The following is a 23,940-nucleotide window of genomic DNA, read 5'->3' on the forward strand; positions in this document are numbered from 1 at the left end:
CTGGCGGACCTGTGAAATTACAATATATATTAGTGTGGATATCGAATAAAATTCAATTACAATCGGTCAATCAATGGTTTTTCACGTATTGACAAAAAAAAATAATACCCTCGGGTAATATAAACAATCTGCATTCAAGATAATTAATTCGAGTTGAAAATTTTTTAATTTAAAATCATGAAATAAAATAATTGAACTAAAGGCATAATTGATGAACACCGTTATTGTTTATTATATTTATATTTATATTTATATAGTAGAAGGTCTAAAAAAGAAATATGGACTAGATTAACTCAGGAGTGCAAAGTAAAAGTAATAGTAACTTGTAATTGTTTTATTTTATTTAAGATAAAATAAGGAAAAGCTTTACGAGTGAATTTTATTTGCCTCGTCTTTTCTATCTCTTATACAGTTTTAATCGTAAATAATTAATTGTAACATAGTTACCGGTGTTTTTATAACTGTTTTATCGTCGAATGTTGGCGTCGTTCTGTATAATTTAGCCAGCGTTTTTTAAAGTTAAATCCCAAGGCGCCGAGGTGCGAATAGACCAGGAGAAACCGATTCCGAGTTTCGGTAGATAGAAGGAAACGGAAAAAAGGTGCCATTGCCCAGGCACGGCCTCTGTGAATTCTTAAAAAATTAATAACAAACCCAGCTGTCGTCGGATTTATATATTTACTTATTTATCAATTACACCGGCATTTATTCTTTAATACTATTTCTTTAAATTTTACGATTTGACTTTTGTTAATTTATTATTCTATTCATTTATTTAATTTTTTTTTAAACAATATTTTACTATGAATTAATTATTCATTAAAATTGTTACATAATTGCCGATTTTATTTTTTAATATTAAATTATTTTAATTTTGTGAAACTGATGAAAAAAATTTATTTGAAATGGCATAAAAAGTAATACGAAGAATTTTTATTTTGTTTAAGTAGAAAAATGTTTTTTTATGCGTTTAAGTAATTTAATATTGAATGTAACGATGCATAAGTCGAGAATTTCAACTTCTTCCACCAATTCCACTATTACTTATTCAAAATCTCATCTCTGTGAAACAGCTAAACGTACAATTCACCCAAGATTGTACAAATTTTCTCAAAATTATTTATTTTTATATGTTTAATAATTTTTTTTTTCTTTATTTCTGAGAAAATATCTTTCTGCAACGTCTTTTCGTAATTAAATCTTCGACTTTATACCAGAAAATTATATTTTTTTATTATTCTACTTTATTCATTCAGTTTTTACTACTTATTAATTCAATTATTCTGAACTATTAAAAAAGTAAAGAGAAAGGTGATTTTTATAAATGAATTATAAAAAATAACAAAAAAGTAATTTAATTATTATAAACGAATCTTCATTTTTATAATTAGTAACTTAAGGGAATTAAAAAAAAATTTAATAAATATCAATTAATGATGTTAAAATCAGTAAAATATTGAAATTCAGATGGATGATAATAGTAAATAATACTTGATGACTTTTAGGTACTTTAATAATAAAAAATGGCATTATAGACGGAAAGAACAAAATTCAACTGCATATCCTCCTATATTATACTCAGTGTAATCTGTGGTGAAAAAAAATTTCGGATAATATCAAATATAATTCAGATTATACCGAATTATTTTTGTATTATACTCAGTGTCATCTCCGATTCGACCAAGTCATTTTGCTGGTTATACTGCCCCAGATTCCACTGGATATAATCAGTAAATTATACTCAGTAGAATCTTGGATTATATAATTTTTTTTAAATTTGTGATATTTAACTTTTTTCTTTTTTAATTTATAAATTTTTTTTGAAAATTTGTAAAATTTGTGAAAATTCTGATAATTAATTTTTTTTGTAAATTGTTCATTTTTTTATGTATTTTTCAAAAATGCAATGCAATGCATAGATAAAAAATATTTAAGGATCATTTAAGCACAATTTTTCTGATAATTTGGGGTTGAAAAATTTTTAGTAAATATTTTCAAGTGGGGTCATAATTTTAATTTTTATTTTTTTCAACGAAATTTCTATTTGATTTCATTGATATATATTAAAAAAAAATGCACAATTAAAAAAAAAATTGATTACCACAATTTTCACCAATTTTCAAAAAAATGCATAAATTAAAAAAGAAAAAATCTGAATATCACAATTTTTGAAAAAATTTAATTTCATTGTTAATAATTGGAAAAATTTTTAAAAGAAATTGACCGATTTCAGTTGAAAGTTTTAGAGAATATTATAAAATTTAAGTCGCATATTATCCCTATACTTGAATATTCATTAAAATGTCTTTAATTTGTATAAATAGCAGATTTTTACGAATTTTCAGCAGAAATTCCAAAAAAAAACTACTTTATAAATTATAAATAGAAGCATAATAAATTTTATGATAAAATTTCTATAAATTGGGTGTGCTTAAAAGTTTTACAAATGAATACTTTATTATTGAAATTATTCAATTAAATAAATTTGAATATATTATCAATGTTTTTCACAAAAATTTCTAATAAATTGTTAAATATGTAAGTAATAAAAAATAAACGAGTTCTCAATTAAATTTATGTTACGAAAAAATAATCTGCAGTCACCAAGTGATTACTAAGATTACGAATTAGGAATAAAAGTACTGAGGGTTAATAATTTTTCGATATCTTTAATCACAACATACATAATTTGGGTGCTTTTGAAATAAATTAAAAAAATATTGTTTCTATGACAGGATCAAATACTAATAATTTAGTGGAAAATTTCACGGAGTAAACTTATAACACCGATAAACTATTCAAAACTGCTCCAAAAACTTGGCATAAAAAATTGACTCTCGCCAAAAATATATAAAGTCATTAAGAGGTAAAAATTTCGATCAAGACTTTTTTGATTATACTAAATTTAGCTAGACATAAAAATCTCTTTGGAAATAAAAACATGCCTGTCACAAAATTTTCTTTATTCTCATAAATTTATAAATTATTAATTTTTACAATAATAAAAATTGCTTTATTTTTAGTTTGTTAAAAATCAATGTCACAAAAAATAAATTATTAACCCGTCTTGTTACTTTTTGTAGCTTTTAATTAAAAAAAAAAAAAAAATCTAAGAAATACATTTTGTTCATTTTTTCTGGTGATAATTTATTTGTAGCATTGTCGTTATAAAAAGAATGAAAAAAATGACGTAAATAATAGAATAAGTCTGGTAAAATAACGTTTATACTCCTACTCATATATACATCTTTTGGTCACTATATATATGTATGATACGGAGTACATACATAAGAATACCTTTACTCTCTTTGCCTTTACCCTTGCTGATGCTAAAGAGAAATACAGGATGAGTTTAGTGTCTCGAGTCTGGAGATAGATATATCTAGAGTAGCATATTGTCTATGGCTGCACTATCTCACGAATTCGTTAATTATTCGAGATGTAAGGGTGTAAGGTGGGTTTCTCCTGCATATATATAGACATATATATACACATAGTTATATAACATAGACACTAATAAAATCATAATAATAATAATAGTTTGGTCGACACGAATGTGAATGACCAGTATGGAAAAAACAAGAGCATTTAAAATTTATTGGGAAATTATACTTCATGTCGACTTCATATTTAATCGAGTATAAAGCATTTTGATATTGAAGTTAACTGCTAGATTAGACAATTGATTTTTTATAACAATACTTAGCTTGTTATTTAGTTACAAATTATAGTCGGGTCTGTGATTTTTAAATTCAATTATATTTAATTGAAAATTTGTTTTCGGACGATCAATTTTTAAGTAATTTTATTGTAATTTTTGATTAATCAAAAATTAAAATGGTGTGAAAAAAAAGATTCCCTAAAAATTTTTTAACAATGTAAGGAAAAAAATGTTTGGCCAAATTTTGAAATTTTAGCAAAAATGCCTAAACAAAACTCCTGTTAAAAAATTAAAAAATAAAAATATCTGAAAAAATGTCTAAACACAGCTTTTGTTAAAAGCGGAACTCAAAATTCCAATTTTAAAAGGTTCCTTTTGGAGATTCAATTTTGATGCACCCTAACGAGCACATAACTATGCTTTAAGAAAATCAATAAATCCAAAAAAAAAAAAAATAATAGAAATGCTCTTATTAAATTTTAAATCCAATCGGCAAACTTATAAGATGCTGTTCGATAATTTTATTCAGATAAAAATTCACAAAATCTCTTCGACGAATATCAAATTAAGCAAAGAAACTCTCGCAACAGCAAAATTAAATAAAAACTCAATTTTTTTAATTAAATTGAAGACAAAAAATTTCTTAATTTTCAAAAATTTTCAATTTTCTCTGCAAAAAATAAAAAAATTAAAAATTATATTCTTTATAAAATATTAACTTTTTTTTACTTTTTGATAACAAAAAAAATATTAAAACTATAAAAAATGAATGATAATTTTTGTATCTATGTAATACAATTTTCTTATCTTTATTTACAGCATTTTGCTTGATATATTTATTGTTATTTATCATTATTTATGACCCCTTAAGATATCGAGGGATTTAATGAATTATGATTAAAAACCATTAAACTTTTACTCTCATAACTGAGAAATATGAATACAAATATTATTATGAAAATATTTTTAAAATTTGAGTGTAAATACAATTTAAAATAAATATTTTCAAACATCAATTCTTGAAACATGAAATATGACTTGGATTTGCTGTGGATATTTTTTGTGGTACTATCAAGGATTAAGATTTTAATAATCATACCGATATATATTTGTATGATATCGTTATTTCTTCAGAAGCTTGTCAGTTCATCGAGATCAGTGAATAACTTTACAAATAGAAGTAAGTTTTTTAATAAAATTGTTCGTTTGTCTTGGTTTGAGTTGAAAAATTCTTAAGCCCAGAAATTTCACTTGGTTTAATTTAATTTTACTTGATTCAAGAATTTTTCGTCTTGATTAAAAAAAATGAGCTTCTTCAAAATTATTTTCTTGGTTCAAGAATTTTATTCTTGATTCAAGTTAATTTTTTTTGCAGTGAATATAAAATATTTTTGTCTTAAAATTTATGAATATATAAATTTAATATATATTTAAATATTTGCTTTTAGGAATAAATAATCTTATATAAAATAAAAGATGAATATTTGTTATTTTATATTCGCAACGTTAATAGTTGGATGTTACGGCTATACTGAAGCAGAAACACCTCCTGGACAACATTTATTTCTGTCTTTGCCAAAAGAAGGTATTAAAATACTAAAATATTTTTTTACAAATATAATAATCAGGATTTTTGAATAAATTCAAATTTTTATTTTTATTCTGTTATTTTTAAAACTTTTAAATTTTGCAGTAAAATACAAATTAAAAAAAAAATTATTTAACTACTTTAAATTAAAATTTCTAATTTCTCAAATTAATTTTCAAAAATTATTCTAATTGTTATTTTTTACATTAATTTTACTAAAATTTTTCTCAAACAGAGCGAGAAGATTTTTTAGTGTATTGCCTTGGAAATGTCATTTTCCAAAATACGACTTCGCCATTTACACGAGACAATAAATTAACTCCTGAGGATTTGGGAATAGACAAAAATTTAATTAAAAAATTCCAAGTAAGTTAATTTATAAGGTAATTAAGGGGCACAACTAGTGTGATAGCTTAAAAAAAGGCGACTTTTGGGAATTAAAATAAAAAAAAAAAACTACTGTATTAATTGTTTTAAAATTTTAATGGTATATTTATACATATTTTGAGAATACACAGTAAAATTTTAGAAAAAAAAAATTAAATATTTTTCGAGTTATACGCAATCTCCGATGGCACTAAAAAAAAAGGTCCTCCACTGCTGGAGTGATTCCGGCCTTCTCCGTGGATGAATCGTAAAAAAAAAAATTCTCGTTGAACTAGAAGATATTGTCTGTACAATGACCCACGGTCGAAAAAAATATCAAAAATTGACACAGTAGCAGCATTTTGTAAAAAAAAAAAAGTTTAATTTTACCCAAAATTTTGATCGTTTTTGGCCTACCAAAATTTCATTTTTGATCAGATCAAAAAACTGGAGGGTCATTGTATGGAAAACTGTATACAGAATATGCAAAAAAAATTTGGTAGTTATCGGATCATTTATCTTCGAGTAATTACTGCAGCAAATTCGAAATATGCATGACATTAAAGTTAGCTATCACTATTATAATTTTTTTATTTTTTTTTTTAAATAAATTTGCTCCAAAAAATTATTTCTGAAAAATTGTATTTTTTTAATTTTCTAAATGTTAACTTTTTCTCATTTTTTTTTGTTAAAAAAATTTTTTAAAATAATTATTATCTGCTAAATTGATTCTCATGAAAAATGCTATTCTAATTGCCGAACGCCTACTCTTTAAATGGCTGTAACTCAAAAACTATTTGAGATATCAATTTGAAATTTTAGTATGTTATTTTCAAAGGTTTAACCCATCGAAATGTGAAAAAAAATCGATTTTTTTTTAATTTCACACTAGTTTTACCCCTTAAGAAAAATCAAAATTTTTTTTTCGCCTTTATTAGCTATTCGTAAGGCTGAAACTCGAGTTTAATGTACATAATTACTTTAAATAATCGCAAATTTCAGAATTTAACGGTACCAGAAAACTTCACGAACAATCTTTACACCTTCGTTAAATCCCAATACAATATGGACCCACATAGTCTACGGAGTTTAATTCTTCAGCGCATGGTTTGCTTATCAAATGGCACTTGCGTGGACATGTCTGATGTCGGCAGTATGTGTTGCCCATTTTAAACTGAAAAAAAAAACTGTGAAAGGTATGATGTATCAATAAATAAAAGAGCTCAGTTTAATATCGGAAAAAAATTTTAATATTTCCAACATAAAAATCTACACAACACGATATGAAATGGTCTATAGTAATTGTTAATAAATAATAAGTAATACAATTAATAATTCTTTCAAATGTATTTTATATTCTATTGTCTATTGTCTACATTTTTTTGTTTTTACCTAAATTGTTTTCATTTTTATCATTAATTTTTTTTCGTCATACACGACAATAGCCACATTCTGTACTCCAATGACGGAATGGTTAATAAAAAAATAAATTAATTTGCAATATTTATCATTTTTTTTTTTTTTGTATTTCAATTACTCTTATACCTGCGTTACATATTTATCAGAGTCTAATTTTGTTAGTACGCAATAGACTAATTAATTATTTTGGACTTTTTATCTTTTTTTTTTATGCTGATAATTGTCAATGATCATTAATTGATTGAATAAAATGATCATTCATTCTTATATTTTTTTTAACCAACACGAACAAAATGGTAATATTGATATAATCAGAAACAAAATTTTTTTTTAAATAAAAAACCAATTTAACAACCATTTTCTACCTTTTGCTTGTATAAAATTTACAACAGGTATGATATCACAACCAGAAAAAATACAATCTGTCAACTCGGGTCCTATCAGATTTTACACTTATTTAATACAATAATAAAATAAAAAAAAATAATCTAAGTTGTACACCTAAATATTTAAATAACTATTTAACGGACAAAATAGAGCAACATAGATATATTTTTTGGCATCGTTACTAAAACAATAAACTAAATTATAGCACGCACACAAAAATAAAAATAGAAATCAACATATAATTACAATAATAATATAAAATATAACTTTAAATTAACTTCAGGTTATTATTTATGATTATCATAATCAGTAATTAAATTTAATAATGTCTTGTTTCAATTATTAGTTTTTTGTTAATTAATTTACATCATTCAGTAAAAAAAAAAAAAAAAAAAATCATACCATTTTATTTAATTGACGTTAGTTTAATCAGCCTCAGATCATTCAAAATCTTCTTTTCTTTTTTTCTTTATAAATATCGTGGCCTAATCGTAATGATTAATCGAAAATAAAAAAAAATAATGATGATATGTTTTGGTTTATACAATGAAGCAAATGACTTAATTATACCTAATAATAATAGATTTTAAATTATTGGTGTATATATTAATAATTATTGCTATAAATAAGCTGATACAAAAGTTTTCAAAGAATAATTACACATTGTTTCAGGCAAAACCTTATCAAATTCCAAAAAAAAAAAAAACTTTAAAGGTATAGATATAAAATTTTTTTGGTTCAAATTGTGGTACTGAAACATTAGTGTTTGATAATAGCAATGAATAATTTTAAAATAACCAAATTAATAATGATTCAAGAGTAGGATATTTATCGACAATTAAGATAATATTTTTTTTTTTCTATTATATTACGATTATATTTAATGATATGCCGATTCAAAAAGGCAAGCTAACAGCAACGATGAATATTTTCAGATTTTATTTGTATATCCATTTTTTTTTTTTTAATTATTTAGACTAATTATTATTTTCAGTTTAGATATTGCCAAACAATACTGTCACAACGTTCCTAGAATAACGTTGTATTAAAAAATTACAACTTAATCCTTTGGTATTTAAACAGTTGAATAATATTAGTCATTACAATTTATCATTTTAAATAAATTGTAATTTATTTTTACAAACATACTTCATTCTTTTCTCTCGTATTACTGTAAATTTTACCACTAATGATTCATTGATGAATAAATATTCGATAAAACAGGATTAAATTTCAATCGAAAAATTGATTTTGTCGATAGTTTTATAAACTGTTGTACAGTCGTTTGTTATTTATATAATTGACAGTCTTAGATACGCAAATATAAGCTACACAATTAATAATTAATCGGCTCAATAAATTAATTAATTGACTTTTATAAGTTTAAAAATGATAAACGACAATACATTACGTAATTTATGTCAATTTAAATTAAATAATCGTTTATTAATTATTCATTAAAACTAATAATCGTTTATTAATCATTAATTCATTAATAATATCTATTGTAATTGAGCATGTGATTAAATGTAAATTAAAAAAAAAAATTTTAATTTAGAGAGCATTATAAATTGAGCCGATTTATTACATCTAAAATTTATAGAAGAAAAATTATTGCTCTATTAATTATTTATTGCTAAAAAAGCATAATTTTATATAATCTACGAAATATATAATATTTAATAAAATGAAATGACAAATCATCAGCTTTTAACTTTTAAAATTATTTGATCTTAAGTGAGAAAAAAATGAAAAAGTACATACACAATAAATTAATTTTTTTATCTCTCTAAATTTGGCAGTGTTATCTATACATTTATGATGTCAATTAAATAATATAAACTAAATAAATTAAATACGAGAGAATTCAAAAGCAACTATATAATAACATACGTAATAATTTAGGCTTCTGCAAAGCTATTAGCACACACAGTGATACATATAGCATTGCTTTCAATGTTTGTAATAAGCAAATTGTTTTTTTTTTTTTTTTTTTTTTTTTTTCGTTAATTTCCGTTTTGGCGTATGCATTGGTAATAATATTGTATTAAATATCAAGCGTCAAGTATATAATTATTTGTATGAGCTGTATGTGTCAATTAGGTTATTTTAACAAATAATAAAAAAAAAAAAAAAAAATGTCTATTCAAAAGACATGAGATTTGCAGGAACTGGTTTCTTATCAATCATTCCTCGAACAATTGCGCGAAGTTCTTTCACCCACTGCTCTGCGTATTCACTTGATCCAGCACGAAATTTATAAACATTACCTGTAAATAATAATTTATTTAATTAGTTTAGTGAAAAAATTTTTCAATATATTATGTTATTTTTTTTTTTTTTTTTTTTTTAGGTAAATTTAAAAAATTTTTAAATATATAATGATTATCACCTTTATTGGGATCAGTCAATAGAAAAGTGTCTCGATGAAATATACTATCACCATACTCAACAATCCATCCTAATATTGATACCATTTTGTATGGTTCACGTTTAAAATCGGATCTATCGCATCTGCAAAAAAAATATCATTTCTCTATTAGTATTTATTTTATAAATTATAATTCAATAAACTGGAGTCAATGTACTAGCTCCAAGTAATCATTCAAATGAAAGCAGTCACGCAGCTGTCGTGACTTTAAAATCGATAATTGACTTGCACTGTCTACGAATGGAATAAAATAATTTATGTATTATATTTATATTATTTCTATAATATTAAATTTAAAATATAAATCAAAGCTAACATTTTTTTTGTTGTACTTAATAATCAATGAAATATAAAATTTTATAAATTTGAATTTTTTATCAATAGATTTGAATATATGATGCCTTTTTTTCGGACGAAAGGATTACTCCAACACAAATATTCTGGTTGATAAAAAAAAAAAAAAAAAAAAAAAAAAAAAAAAGTGTTTACTTCTGCTTTACTTTGAAAATTTAATTCGTAAAAGCTTTAATTCAAAAAGAAGATTAAGGTTTTTCAGTTTTTTTTTCATAGAATCTGCACCAACTCACGCAGAATAATAAATGTTTATGATTTTTTATAGGTGTAAAAAATTGTATCCTTTCAAATAAAACAAAAAAAATTAACGAGTCAAGTTTTAGTAATTTTTTTTTGTAGACTAATCCGATCATCCGGAGCTTAATAAAAAAATATAATGCTAACGCAAAAGTTGTATCGATGGTTTTTATTTTTACTGATAAAATATTCACTGATAAAAAATAGAACAAAGCAAAATATAATACTCTTAAAAATTTTTAAAATAACTATTTACCCTTTGAAACATTTTGGTGAAAAATAAATGATCGACGTTGTCCATAGTTGTATCCAGTATCTTTGCCAAGTTGAAACCGCTGGTTTTTTGCCATCTCTTAAAATAACTTTACGTCTTAATGATCCTTGCATCGAACAACGTGGCTCCATTACACCATCAATTTCACAAGGTAGAATAGGAAGGGTACTGGATAAAAAAAAATACAAAATGATATTATCAAATAAAAAACATTAAATTGATTCACTGTAAATTATCAATACTTTGATAAGTAACCTATCAATAAAATTACCTAACACGAGAAAGTAAACTGCAGTCGTCATTAAGTGAATCAACCGGAGTCTCTGGTGAATTTTCATCCAAATCAACACTTGGTGATACCAAATGAGGCTCTTCTAGCACTGAATCATCTAGAAGATGACGAATAGTCACTTGACTTGTTTCCACAGGTGTTACGTTTGATTTACCAAATATACTGAAAATACAAATATGTACATTTAAATAATATTTATATATTAAATATTATTATTCATGAATACAATCAAATGATTACTGTAAATGATATTGTCATGCATTATGATGACAAGCATTCTGATTGTTTTGATTCCCCGTCGATAATGGACGCACAAGACAATACTTTCACTATTAAATATTTCAATTATTTTTAACAGGCACTATTAAATAATAATAACAATAATAATCAGTGTATTTGCCTAATAAACTTATGTATTAAATATGTTTGATATTACTGTAAAAAAAATATATATATATATATATATATATATATATATATATATATATATATATATATATATATATATATATATATATTATAAATCATGCTAAATAAAATAATAATTTTTTTTAATGGTCATAAATGAAAATATTGTCAGTTTTCACCTATGAAAAATGTTTACCTATAAAATAATGAATAAAAAATTCCATAAAAATGAATATAAATGATAAAATTAATCACCGACGATACACAAACTGTGTAATAAATAGTAATCATAAATGAATCACATGCAGAGCCTAAATAATCCACGATGCCTTGATCCAAGGTGCCATAGATATAATAATAATAATTGTAATATTTTTATCATAAAGCCAATCACTAATAATTATAAAATTAATAATAAAAAGTAAATTTAAAAATAATAATAATAATAATAATAATAATAATTTGTCAGTAAAATAATTTATTAATGTTATCGAATCCCTAAAACTCATGATCCTGGTACGGGACTCACCCAGAAGTTCCAAAGCTAGTTCCATATCGACCTCCTTGCTTATGAAAGTTGCGTGGAAGGCTTGTGCTACGAAATCTGACAGAGCCATAATAAACAATCACAGGATTTTTTTTTTGTTTTTCAATTGAAATATTTATATTCAACTACCCAATTTACTATTTATTATTTTTAATTGAAATAAATTTTTATCACTTTTTCTCTTTCAATTAGTTATATTAATTAAATTTAATTTACACTCTGTATTTACAAATAACTGTACTTACTTTGTTCCTAAGCTGCGACATTTGCGATGACTAGGAACGAATTTGTTGGCAGCAGAAGCCGCGTGTAATCTTAAAGAACCCGCGCAACCACGTGCGGGAGACAACGAAAGGGCAGCTACACCTGTTACGACATCACCTACAGACTCTTTACTGCTGCTTGACGAGGCGACTGGTGAGTTAGGCTCGAGTTTTATTGACAGTCTAAAAATAGAATAAATATTAGACATAGTGTGTAAAAACTTATTGAATGTTTGGTTGATATGTTCACGAATAGCTTCTTACTTGAAATGATCATCTTCTAAAAACTTTTGAAGTTCTTCGATATAACGAACATTGTTTAAATATCTTTGTACATCAGGTAATGGAATTATTCCAGAGTATTCGCTTGCTTGAAATACTGTCACTCTTGTTAGCACAGTATTCATTTTTATAGCTCGTTGATGATTTTCATTATTCTGTAATTAATTCAATTAATTTAGAAGCTTTGAAGCAAACAAAAAAATGTCTTAATTTCTTTAAAATATTATAATTAAGGACCACAACTAGTGTCATCGTACAGACAATATCTTCTAGTTCAACGAGAATTTTTTTTTTTTTTTTTTGGTTTATCCACGGAGAAGGCTGGAATCACTGCAGCAGTAGAGGACCTTTTTTTAGTGCCATCGGAGATCGCGTGTAACTCGGAAAATATTCAATTTTTTTCTTCAAAAATTTTACTGTATATTCTTATAATGTGTATTAATACACCCTTAAATTTTTAAAACAATTAATACAGTAGATTTTTTTATTTTAATTTCCAAAAATCGTCTTTTTTTTAGGCTGTCACACTAGTTGTGTTCCTTAATTCTAAGAAGATACAAATGTCATTTTTTATTTACAGAGAAAAAGTTTTACGGAATATAAAATTAAAAAGAATTTAAAAATTCGATTCTTTTTAAATCATATATTTATATAAATAATTGTCGATGTAAAAAAATGTGACACCTTTATCTACTTAAATCTTGAATTAGTTTTAAATTATATTATAATGACACCAACGTACTTTAGATGGTGGATGAGCCATATCAATATAAACAAGATCAGTAAGAAATAAACCAAGATAAGGAATGCATGGTAACTTAAGAGTAACCATGTGTTCACGTAAATTAGTCCAATTATTTTTATCACTAAATACTTCAGCGAGTTTATCAAATGTACATTTGTCTTTTTTAGAAAGACAAGTCCATGTTTTATTGAGCCTGAAATAAAAAAAAAAATTAATTAATTAATTTAAGTCAAGTACAAATAAGAATAAGAATAAGCCTTTTCGTTACCTATATATTGGAGCACTTTGGAGGCCAGATATAATGGCAAATAATGAATGCATATTATTCAAGTCGTATAATTTCTTAGCGACCCGAATAAAATGCGCAATCATTTCCGAGCGCTGTTTAGGCGTCGAAAAATTAAGAATTTCCTGGACTGTCCAAAAGCTGACATGGTTAAATCGTCTCGTGAATGCAACGACATTTGGAGCTACCAGAAGTTTATTTTTTTTATTCCATGAACAGCTCGACAGCTCCTCAGGCCTTATTGCTTTGAAGACACTCAGATCTAGAAGTGTTAACTGGTTCGCGAGATCTTCTGGTGAAATTCCAGTAGCCACCAGTGGCTCGGATCCATGCAGCGTTGTGTTGGATCGTCCTGGTAATGAATTTGACTTACTTCCCAATGAGTTTCTGTTAATTTAAATATTTTGTTATTACAAAATCAAAGATTGTCGACAGAGAAAGTTAAGTATACGTTTAGTTATTGTCGACATAGATAATAGTATAAGTGAGACTAGTCAATAATTAGTTTTAATTATTATTAATTGATGATGAAAATAGTTTGACTATTGACCAACCCATAATTATCATAGGAATGTAGAGTTGGCGGTGTCAGCTCTGAGTATTTCCGGTATGCTCGATATTTTTCTTTGTGCTCTTTGCGGTCCTTGTAAATTTTATTGCCTTGGTTCATGTCACCGGGTAACAAGTTACCACTGGAGGAGTTAGTATCATTGGCAAAATATTTATCCTGATAATTTAAAACAAAATAAAACTCACTAATCTCTAAGTTATACAAGCTGTTAATTACAAGTTATTGCTTTTTTCAAATAAAATTAATTTTTCATTTTTAATTATTCCAGAGTTGCTACCAGACATTTTTTTAATTTATCAATTTATTTATTTTATTCATTTTCAATTTTTTGTTTCTGAATTCGTTAAAAGTTTCTTGATTTTTAATGACAATAATTAAACATCAGATTATTATTATTTATTAAAAGTGTGAAGCTTATGATAATATTGTTGTAGATAACAAAACAAATTTATTGAAATTATTCATGGAGTTTATGAAACTTTGATTCAATTTAACAAACTTTTTTCAACAAAAATAATAAAATTTTTGCAATCGCTGATTTTTTTATCAAAATATTCATAGGATTATTTTATTTGAAATTTACAACACTTACTGACAACAGTTTTTGACTAAATAATAAATATATCATAAAGATAAATTTTAAATGAAAAAAAAAAAAAAAAAAAAAAAAAAAGGGTAATTATGAAACTCGATGAACAATTATGATTTTGACAGTGATTTTTATGTCAGCCTGATAATAAAATTAAACAAAATTACTGTACGGGTGAGTAAATTAGAAACTGTCGAAAAGTTTTGCAATCTTACTTTTCTCCAGAAATTATCTATCCGGTGGAAATAACTTTTTTATAGATACGTTTGACAATTACTTTATTGAACCGGCAATCAATGACAATTTAAAACAGATAAAATAAGTAAATTTTTTCTAAAGATACATTTACCAGTAATTATTATTTTAATTAAGATGTCGCAAATTATTTTCAAGATTTTTTACTTAATCCTTAAATTGAATAATTACTTTACCAAACTATAAAAATAAAGTATATATTGATTGAATCATTCCTTATACATACCAAAATAATTATATAATTATTACGAGTTTCTATGGAAAATTTTGCCTATTGTTAAATTTTAACAAAAGATATATAAATGACACTAAAGTTCTATTTTGTCACTAATAATTCAATTTGTCGTCATAATACAGATAAAGACTTTTTAAATGCGTACAGTTATGTTTTTCTTTACTATTATATTTTTTTCTTTTGCTTGCTCTGATTATCAACTTTTTAGCCTATTTGTTCCTGTGCATAATTTACACTTTTAAAAGTTTTATTTTTTATAAAATATCCTCCTTAAATTTTAATCAGATAAAAAAAAAATTTATCTATGATTTACTATAAATGTTCTCAAGATAAAACTACAGACTTTTGACACAAAAGATACTATGTAAATACCTTAATAATTCAAGCGTAAAATATTATCTACTTCCTGTTTGCCATGAATAAATTACAAAATGAAAAATGTAATATATTTTAGAAGTAATATTTTTAATTAAATTATAAATATTTTAGAATTAATTATCAAATGGTTCTAAAATTTATATATTTAGTGTATAAATGTGTACAATTGAAAAAATATTGTGTCGGCTTGTGAAATGAAACTAAATTTTGATAATATGCAGTGTGTCAAAGTTTAAATATTTTTTTTTTTATTTTTTGATTTTATATAATTTTTGATAAGCTGGCTTCCATAGTTGATAAAGTATAATTACAATTGGATAAATTTGTATTTGATATCATAAATAATTCTTAAAAGATGTAATAATTTTTTTTTTGTTAAGCATTCACATAGAAAAAATGGTTCACTTGAGTCAAGAAAATATTTTTCTTCCTAAATATTTTCTTGAGCGAAAAAAAATTTTTTTTTGACAAATTTATTTAAGTCAAGAACATCTTGTTTTGAGAAAATTTAGCCTCTTGCTCCAAAAAATTAAATATCTCGATAGTAAATTTTCATTAATATTTTATTGACTAACATGTCAAATTGGAAGATCAAATAATATTAAATCATTTGTTTTCATTCAATATGTATAATTGCACGCTAAAATAATATAAAATCTCAAGGTGAGAAAATTTTTTTCTTAGCTGAAGTGACGCTACTTAGATACTTCCCTAAAGTATCTAAAAATTTTGATCAAATATAAAAATTTATTGTATCAAGATATTTATGATAATTTGAATTAAGAAAAAATTACTTCCACCAAGAATAGAATTTTAAGAAAAATTTTCTTGAGCCAAGAATTTTTTTTTTCTGTGCAGATTTATTTAATTTTTTTTTTTTTTTTTTTTTTTTAATTCAAACAATAGAAAATTTCTTTAAAAAACTAAAAATAATAGAATGGAAAATAAAATAATAGAAAAAAACTATATTCAGCATATAGTTGGAATAATGAAGTAATCGTTTCATTTATTATGTATCCTTGTAATACTTGTGTTATAAAAAATCAACGTTTCTCAAGTAGCAACCCTGGATGGAATTCAAAGCAAGCAAAATAAAACAAAATAAAACGACAATTAAATAATGAACAATAAAATAAAATATATTGAATAAATAATAAAATAATGACCTTTGATCCTCGGTGTGAAGGAAAAAATTCACCAGGAAAATCGTGGGATATCGACGTATAATGCATCTCAACCATGCAATACCGTTTCGTAAAAGTCGCATCACATGTTTCTTTGGCCACTTGTTTTTATTTTTACTTATACTATTATTACTGCAGTAGAAGTAGTGGTCGTTGTTGTTGTTATAGAACAAGTAGCAGTAAATCAACAATCCTCTATTCTCAAAAAATCACGAATACCTGTAACACATTAAACACAAAACAAATTTATAAATAAAACCACTTTTGTATTAACACAAAAATATAAATATTAAATTTACATCATATTATATTATATAATTAAAAAAAAAAACATTAGTCATACAATTCTTTACACTGCTCCAGAAATAAATAACTCACAATCTAAATGTCTAACATGTTTAACCTTGAATCTGTTTTTCTCTGTTATTATTGTTATTTCCCATAAGTCTGTTAAGACAATTTCAGATCCCAGACTCTGAAAATATTGAATATTATCTTAAAACTTTATAATTCAAATGATAAAAATACGTCATAAATTAAATTTATAAATAAACTCATAACTTTATATGAAACGCATTAATTGTCAATTAAAGTAACATTGATAACAGACCCACGTCAATTAAATCTAACATACAAAACAACTCACTCATCATTTTTATGAAACAATTATTTTATAAAAATCAATAAACAATTATTACCAAATAAATTCCAAACAAATGTCATAAACACAATCCTATTTCTAGGTTAACATACATAAAAATCACTTTTATCCAACAAAACACGTTATTCTGAACCGTTAAACAATTACTTATAATAAATTACAAACAATAGAAAAATAAAGCAATATTTAACTTGTAAAAAAACAATAAATTTAAGTCACAATAATTACATATTCCTCCGGTACTAACGCGTCACTATTCCTTCCTGATATGCGTCTAAGCTCGAAATAAATCTAAACAACCGATTGTATATGTATATATACAATTAATGTAATGAATATATACATATATATACACAGCAACAGCAGTGAACAGCGAACGGGTGTTGACTTGTGTTAATATAAACTGACGACATTAAATAAGATATAAAAAAAAAACCCGCTACTGATTGACGTACGCCGTAGAACGGGTGTAAAACAGTCGCCAATAAAATTTCCCCTTCTCTTATTTCCTAGTATTAAAACTTAGATTATATTATATTATTATATATAATGTATATTTAATATTATTATGATAAAAGTCACGAACATTGTCTATTGTGTATTGTGTACTTGAAACTTGCTCTGATTGTTAGTATGTACATTTACGCACATGGATGTCTGATGATAAGCTGAATAATATGATTTCTTGGTCTTGGTCTGTGTCTCTTGACTTGATTTTACTCCAGCTGTTTTCTTACTCTCTTTTTAACTTGTTTTTTGGTAATTATACCGTGAAATCATAATACTAAAGTTAGCCGACGTTTTTAATTTTTTTTCATTTATTTAATTAGAACTAAAAAATATTTTTAAAAAATTTCATAACAGATACTAAAAATTTTTTTAGAATTTTATAACAATTAAATTATTAAAAAAAAATTTTATTGAAAAGTTTCACATGTGAAAATTAATAAAAATTACAAGTGACATTAAAGTTAGCAGTCATTAAAGAATTTTTAAATTTTATTTAACAAAAAAATTATTTTTAAAAAATTGCATTTTTAATTTTTTAAAATTTCTAAAAGTCAATTTTTTTTCCTTATTTTTTTTTTTTTTGCCATAATTTATTCGTTAAAAGAATTCTAAAAATTATTAAATATCTGCTAAGTTTATTTTCATATTTTTTTATTGTAATCAATTTAATAAAAAAATTTTTTTAATTGACAGCTGATTGCTAACTTCAGTATCATAAAATTTAATTTATAGTTTTTCAAGTTTTCTACGAATGAAAATTTTATTTTAATTTTTTTATAACAAGTTTTTCAATGAAAAAAATTCTAAAAATTTTTGAATGTCGGCTAACTTACTTTTCACCATGAAATCCGCCAACTGTATTTTATATCTGTTTTTAAAACACGGCTCTGATGAAAGAACATAGATAAAGGTAAATATATATAAAGAATGATGAATGATAAATTATTTAAATTAATGCTGCCCTGACTTCTGGATTTGGAACATCTGCGTCAATAGTGTGTCCATATGTATCAGCTACAAATAAATTAATAAAAAAATTTATAAAATGTAAATAAAAAAATTAAGCAAGTTTCTTTATCAGACGAAATGGCGGGTGATACTGTAGATAAAATGGTGGCCGCTTGTACCTACAGTTAGATAATTGCTTTTCCAAAAGATGTCGCTTGCCGCCTACATTTAAAATTTACACAATTTTTTAAAATGAAAAGAAAAAAAATTTAATTTATGCAAATTGAAAATTCAAATGTTAAATTAAATTTATAATATGTACATAATAAATTTTTTGTGATAATTTAAAAACCAGTTGATGTTTTATGGAATGTGTTTGTAAGTTTGATTGAAAAATTAACGCGAGCTGAATACAAAAAATTAATATGATTGAAAGTCTCCTTTTTCTGAGAAACAATGAATAAATTTTTAATGCAAGAATTTTTAAATTGTGAATAAAATGTGATTACCTAAATAAAAAATTTTAATTTAAATACGATTGTTTGTTTATAAAGTCGGTATGAGGTTTGCATAATAACAAAATATTGAATTGAAGTAATATTTTTTCACAAGTGTTATGTGAACGTGAACCTCATTATTACCTTGTGTTTATGTAATGTACATACATAAATTAACATTGTTAGCGGGTCATTAATAAAATATAACAAACTAAAGTTTTATCTATATCAATGTATGTATTAGATAATACAAGAGTTAAATATTGCTTTAAGTGAGTCATTGATTCAATTAAAAACATTACAGGATTATTTTATCACCTTTTTGAAATTGATAATTTGTTTTTATTTATGACTATTTATTGTTCATAATTATTTTATTAGGGGAATTTTAAAATATCATCAGGATAAATTTTTTAAACTCGCTCTAAACCGGTTTTTACAATAATCGCAATTCATAATTGTTTGTAATCTTTTAAAAGCTTAACTTTCTTTATGCACTGATAACAAACAGTTTGTAGAAGAGACTACTGATAAGAAACTTAATTTGATTCAAAAAAAAAATTTTAAACCAAGAAATTAATCCAGAAAAATTCGATCATCTTAAATCGAGCAGAAAAATTTTAGAATTTTAGATTTTAAGTAAACTATACTTGATTCTAAAGTGATTCTGCTGGATTCAGATGATTTTTTTATCAGTGTAATTTTACAACTATAAAATAAGTATATTGTAAAAAATTTATGCTTTATAATTTTCCATTAGTTGAAATGAAAAAACAATTTTCTTGTTTTCTTTTTTTAACTCAAATTAATGAATAAAAAAAAATAAAAGATACATACGAAAAATGAATGAAACTTCATAATAAGGCGACAAAGAAAAAAAATTTTGAACTTGCCGCTCAGAAAATTGTTGATTTTTAATGAAAATAAAACTCTCATAACATATCAATGACTTGATCGATTGATTCGTCATATACACAGAAAGAAAAAAAGTCTTGAGTCAAGCGTAAATTTTCTTAAATTAAGACAATCTTAAGGAAGACTGAAAATTTCTTGAAGTTAACATTTTTTGAACAAAGTTAAATTTTTATAAGCCAAGAAAATTTCTTCTTGCTCCAAAATAACTTCAGTCTTCCTTGTAATTTTCTTGATTCAATAAATTTTTTTTTCTGTGTACAGTATTTAAAAGAGTTTCAGTGTCAATTCAAAGTCGATTTCATTTAATTTGTTATAGAGATATTGCAGTTCAAAGTATTCAAAATAGTGCTCTACCCACATAGCTCAAAAAGCTTGAAATGTATAACAGCTTTATTCTTTCGCATAAAGAGCTTAAAACCTTGTAATTGCACAGAAAAAAAAATTAACTTAAATCAAGTAAATAATTTTGAAAAACTTCATCTTGATTCAAGTAGAAAAATTCTTAGACTAAGAAATTTTTTTTTTATATCTGTAAAATTTATTTGATTCAAGAATTTTTCGTCTTGATTGAAGACTATGAAACTTTTCAAAATTATTTTCTAGGTTCAAGAATTTTTTTCTTGATTTAAGTTAATTTTTTTTTCAGTGTGGAAATTTTGTAAGTGCGTTTTGAGCTTGTACATAGCGGGAAATTCCATGAATGGCCCGCAGGGTCAACTGTTTTTCAGATTTCTTTTTTTCGTCATAAGATTTGTCAACCGTCGAATTTATAACAAGATAATTTTTATAAAAAAAAAAAAAAAAGAATTATTTTTGGGGATTCTTCTTGTCCATAAAAAAAATTGAATGTAATGATTTTGCAATGAGCTTAAGAGGACAAAAATAATTAAATTTTCTTATGGTTCGGATTCTTAAATGATTAAGTACAACAATTGTGTCTAAAATTAATAGCTTAAAATTCAAAACAATTATTTGATCTAATTTACTGACCAAAAAACTATTACTTTTATCAGAATAAATGATTTTAAGAACGTATTCTTACTTGATAAATAAAAAATTATTTAATTTTTTTCAATCATTATCACTTGGGAATTTTTATCTCATTACTTTTAACTCTACATTTGTCTTCGGGTGTACATCTGACGTAATACCAATGTGGTATTATAGGTCACACATTTTAGCAATCGTTAGTGAACACTAGCAACAATTTTACGCCTCACTTTTTCATGTTATCGATTCTTAGTTATTTAATTAGTTTGAGTTAGAGTTAGTTACTCATCTCACACCGCGTTGTTAATTACTTAGTTATTAACGACAATTAAATGCAGCGGTTGAATAAAAATTGTGATCACTCAACAGAGTAAATTTATTCAACCAAGCTGTAAAATAAAAGATAACGACCCGCGAGCATATTTATTTATTTATTTTAAGCTATTTGTAAACATAAATACAATTTTATTAATCTCTGTAATTATAATTAAAGTGTCAAGAATTTAAGTTGTTAAAAAAATGTTTATGTAATTAAACATAAGTCAAGTCTCGTTTTTTTAATTGCGGGATTCTTTAATTAGGTTGCATACTTAATGTTTTTTGAGAAATTTTTTTTTTTAATTAAATTTGAAAACGGAAATTATTTAAGTAAGAATTAAAAGAAATAATTCAGACACGTTTAAAGACAGCTTAAATTTTAAATTAATAATTTTAATAAAAAACTAAATTTTTTACAAATTATTTTTATTGCATTAATTTTGTTTCCGAAATAATCAAAACTTCATATTTATAGAAAATATATTTTTTCTTTTAAAAAATGTCTATTTTCATCATACAATGATTATAAAGTTAACTCAATTCAAGGATACTGATTTTAGAGTTTGATCATTTTGGATCGAGAAAAAAAATTTCTAAGTTTAAGAATTTTTCTTTCGAATCAATTAAAATTTTCTATTAGCGCAGGAAGTTAAAAACTTACAAGCTATCAATTTTTCCAAACTTCCGATCACGAAATTATGAATCGCCTTAAATTATGCTTGACATGTAATTTCAGTACAATAAAACCTTAAAATTTCCAAAAACTGATGATGTAAACTATGAAACAATTGACCATAAATTTGAAGAAAATAAATTCAACACTACCTGACTATAATCTTTTATTAATTGATGAATTACCTGTAAATTAACTTTCTAAAAAATATAAAACTTCATGGAAAAAAAAAGAAGATAAAAATTATATTAAAAATCGCAGTTCTAAATACACAGTAAAAAATTTGCGTCATTGCGTCAAAAAATTTTGTGTAAAATATTTAACACTTTTTTGTGTTGATTTAATATTTATTGTGTTAAATTAACACAAAAAAATGTTAAATATTTAACATAAAAATTTTTAACACAAAATTTTTTACTGCCCATTTTCAAAATTTAAATTCGAAATATTAATTTTCACAGCTTTCTATATAATATTTATATTTTACAATATAATTCTTACAAAATCTGTAAAAATTACAATTTGAAACTGTAATGTATCAAGTTTTTTATATGAAACGCCACATTACATAACATAATGTAATTTTTGCCTTTTTCTTTTCTCCGTTAAAACGTTTATCGTTTTTAAGTAAGTTTATTACAACCAAAAATGTAAACCATAACTAATATCGATTCGTACAAAAGATTGCGTGTTTCTAAGTACTACACTTTAGTATAAAAAATTCTTGCAGATAATTTGAATGAGATTAGTTTCTCGGAATAATTAAAAAGTAAACTCTTAGAAGTTATTATTGTATACAATAAGAGTGAAAAAAAAATTTGCAGACAGAAAACAATTTTTAGTTCGTTGACTCAGTTGGATGTTTTGATAAATATTAAGTACGGGAATTATTTAGGCCTGATTCAAACCGTATCTGCGTATATTATATAGATACAATAGAAAATTGAAAAAAATTTGCATGGGTAAATAATGTACATAAATTTTGAGTGAAGAATAAAATAAGCTAAGCTGGGATTCTTATCCGCGATCGGCCTTTAGTCTAGTGTTGCTTGGAAACAATTTTAACAGAGTGGAGACAATGTGTGTTCGAATGAAATAGAAGTAAAGTGAAGAGTAAGAGGAGGGCTGTTACGTTCTGTGTTACTCAGCCAAGTACTTTATTCAGGAAACAATTTGTCATTTGACTACTATACCATATATCATACATACACCGTTATATTACATAGATCCTCGCTCTTATTTTAACTGACAACCCGATATACGAGTTATACATGAATGTTTGAACAGAAAAAAAAATATATATGGACTGTATGGATAGACGGATCGAGTTTTAGGTGTGTCAAGTGTTTTATCGCTGGATATTATCGCTCGGGGGGAAATAATTAGATAATATTTATTGTAAGCCAAATTAAAGTTTGCTAGAAGTCAAAAGTTTGTACTCTTCCTAGAAATGATAGTGAAGAGAATAGAGGATGAATTTAAGTGAAAAGACGATAAAGAAGATGAAGAAGATAGAATAAGAGCATTAAGATAAACACGTGAGCATGCGTGGGTGAACTCGCGCAAAATAAAACTACTTATTGCGTGGGTAAGTACAAGCAGAAAAGGAAGCTTGAGGATATTATGCGCCTTGACCTCACTCGTAATTCAACTATCCTATCAGTCTTTCCTTTATT

The 23,940-nt window shown here is 24.5% G+C and overlaps 2 protein-coding genes across 7 annotated transcripts; one reads left to right on the forward strand and one right to left on the reverse strand.

Moving 5' to 3' along the window:
- The first annotated feature begins 4,685 nt into the window (after nucleotides 1-4,685).
- LOC141524357 (uncharacterized) lies at nucleotides 4,686-7,311 on the forward strand. Its single transcript, XM_074238189.1, has 4 exons — nucleotides 4,686-4,841; nucleotides 5,110-5,246; nucleotides 5,485-5,615; nucleotides 6,618-7,311. The coding sequence occupies exons 2-4, from the start codon at nucleotides 5,138-5,140 to the stop codon at nucleotides 6,786-6,788; spliced, it is 411 nt and encodes a 136-aa protein (XP_074094290.1). The 5' UTR covers nucleotides 4,686-4,841; nucleotides 5,110-5,137; the 3' UTR covers nucleotides 6,789-7,311.
- A 2,084-nt stretch (nucleotides 7,312-9,395) lies between these two features.
- LOC141524320 (ras-specific guanine nucleotide-releasing factor RalGPS2-like) lies at nucleotides 9,396-17,818 on the reverse strand. 6 transcript variants are annotated; one of them, XM_074238151.1, is made up of 13 exons: nucleotides 17,451-17,817; nucleotides 17,131-17,227; nucleotides 16,735-16,971; nucleotides 14,095-14,267; nucleotides 13,523-13,927; nucleotides 13,252-13,447; nucleotides 12,492-12,664; nucleotides 12,210-12,410; nucleotides 11,947-12,021; nucleotides 10,989-11,171; nucleotides 10,700-10,885; nucleotides 9,814-9,935; nucleotides 9,396-9,691 (listed from the first exon to the last, which is right to left on the reverse strand). In XM_074238151.1, the coding sequence occupies exons 3-13, from the start codon at nucleotides 16,807-16,809 to the stop codon at nucleotides 9,564-9,566; spliced, it is 1,917 nt and encodes a 638-aa protein (XP_074094252.1). In that variant the 5' UTR covers nucleotides 16,810-16,971; nucleotides 17,131-17,227; nucleotides 17,451-17,817; the 3' UTR covers nucleotides 9,396-9,563. The 6 variants fall into 6 exon arrangements, with proteins under 6 accessions (XP_074094252.1, XP_074094243.1, XP_074094262.1 ...); XM_074238142.1 differs by having other exon boundaries at nucleotides 17,096-17,227; XM_074238161.1 differs by lacking the exon at nucleotides 17,131-17,227 and having other exon boundaries at nucleotides 17,642-17,817.
- Between the last annotated feature and the right edge of the window lie 6,122 nt (nucleotides 17,819-23,940).

The sequence above is a fragment of the Cotesia typhae genome, unplaced genomic scaffold (assembly GCF_013202065.1).
Source record: "Cotesia typhae breed Kobodo isofemale line unplaced genomic scaffold, CoteBio_Ctyphae contig_11, whole genome shotgun sequence".
In the NCBI taxonomy this organism is placed as follows: Eukaryota; Metazoa; Arthropoda; class Insecta; order Hymenoptera; family Braconidae; genus Cotesia; species Cotesia typhae.

Excerpts from the sequence above, each read along its gene's own strand:
- LOC141524357 (XM_074238189.1), top strand. The coding sequence starts at position 5,138 with ATGAATATTTGTTATTTTATATTCGCAACGTTAATAGTTGGATGTTAC. Across the intron at positions 5,247-5,484 it reads TCTGTCTTTGCCAAAAGAAG|AGCGAGAAGATTTTTTAGTG; the intron begins GTATTAAAATAC and ends TTTCTCAAACAG. Across the intron at positions 5,616-6,617 it reads ATTTAATTAAAAAATTCCAA|AATTTAACGGTACCAGAAAA; the intron begins GTAAGTTAATTT and ends CGCAAATTTCAG.
- LOC141524320 (XM_074238161.1), bottom strand. The coding sequence starts at position 16,809 with ATGGTTGAGATGCATTATACGTCGATATCCCACGATTTTCCTGGTGAA. Across the intron at positions 10,886-10,988 it reads AGTTTACTTTCTCGTGTTAG|TACCCTTCCTATTCTACCTT; the intron begins GTAATTTTATTG and ends TTTTTTATCCAG. Across the intron at positions 9,692-9,813 it reads ATTGACTGATCCCAATAAAG|GTAATGTTTATAAATTTCGT; the intron begins GTGATAATCATT and ends TATTATTTACAG.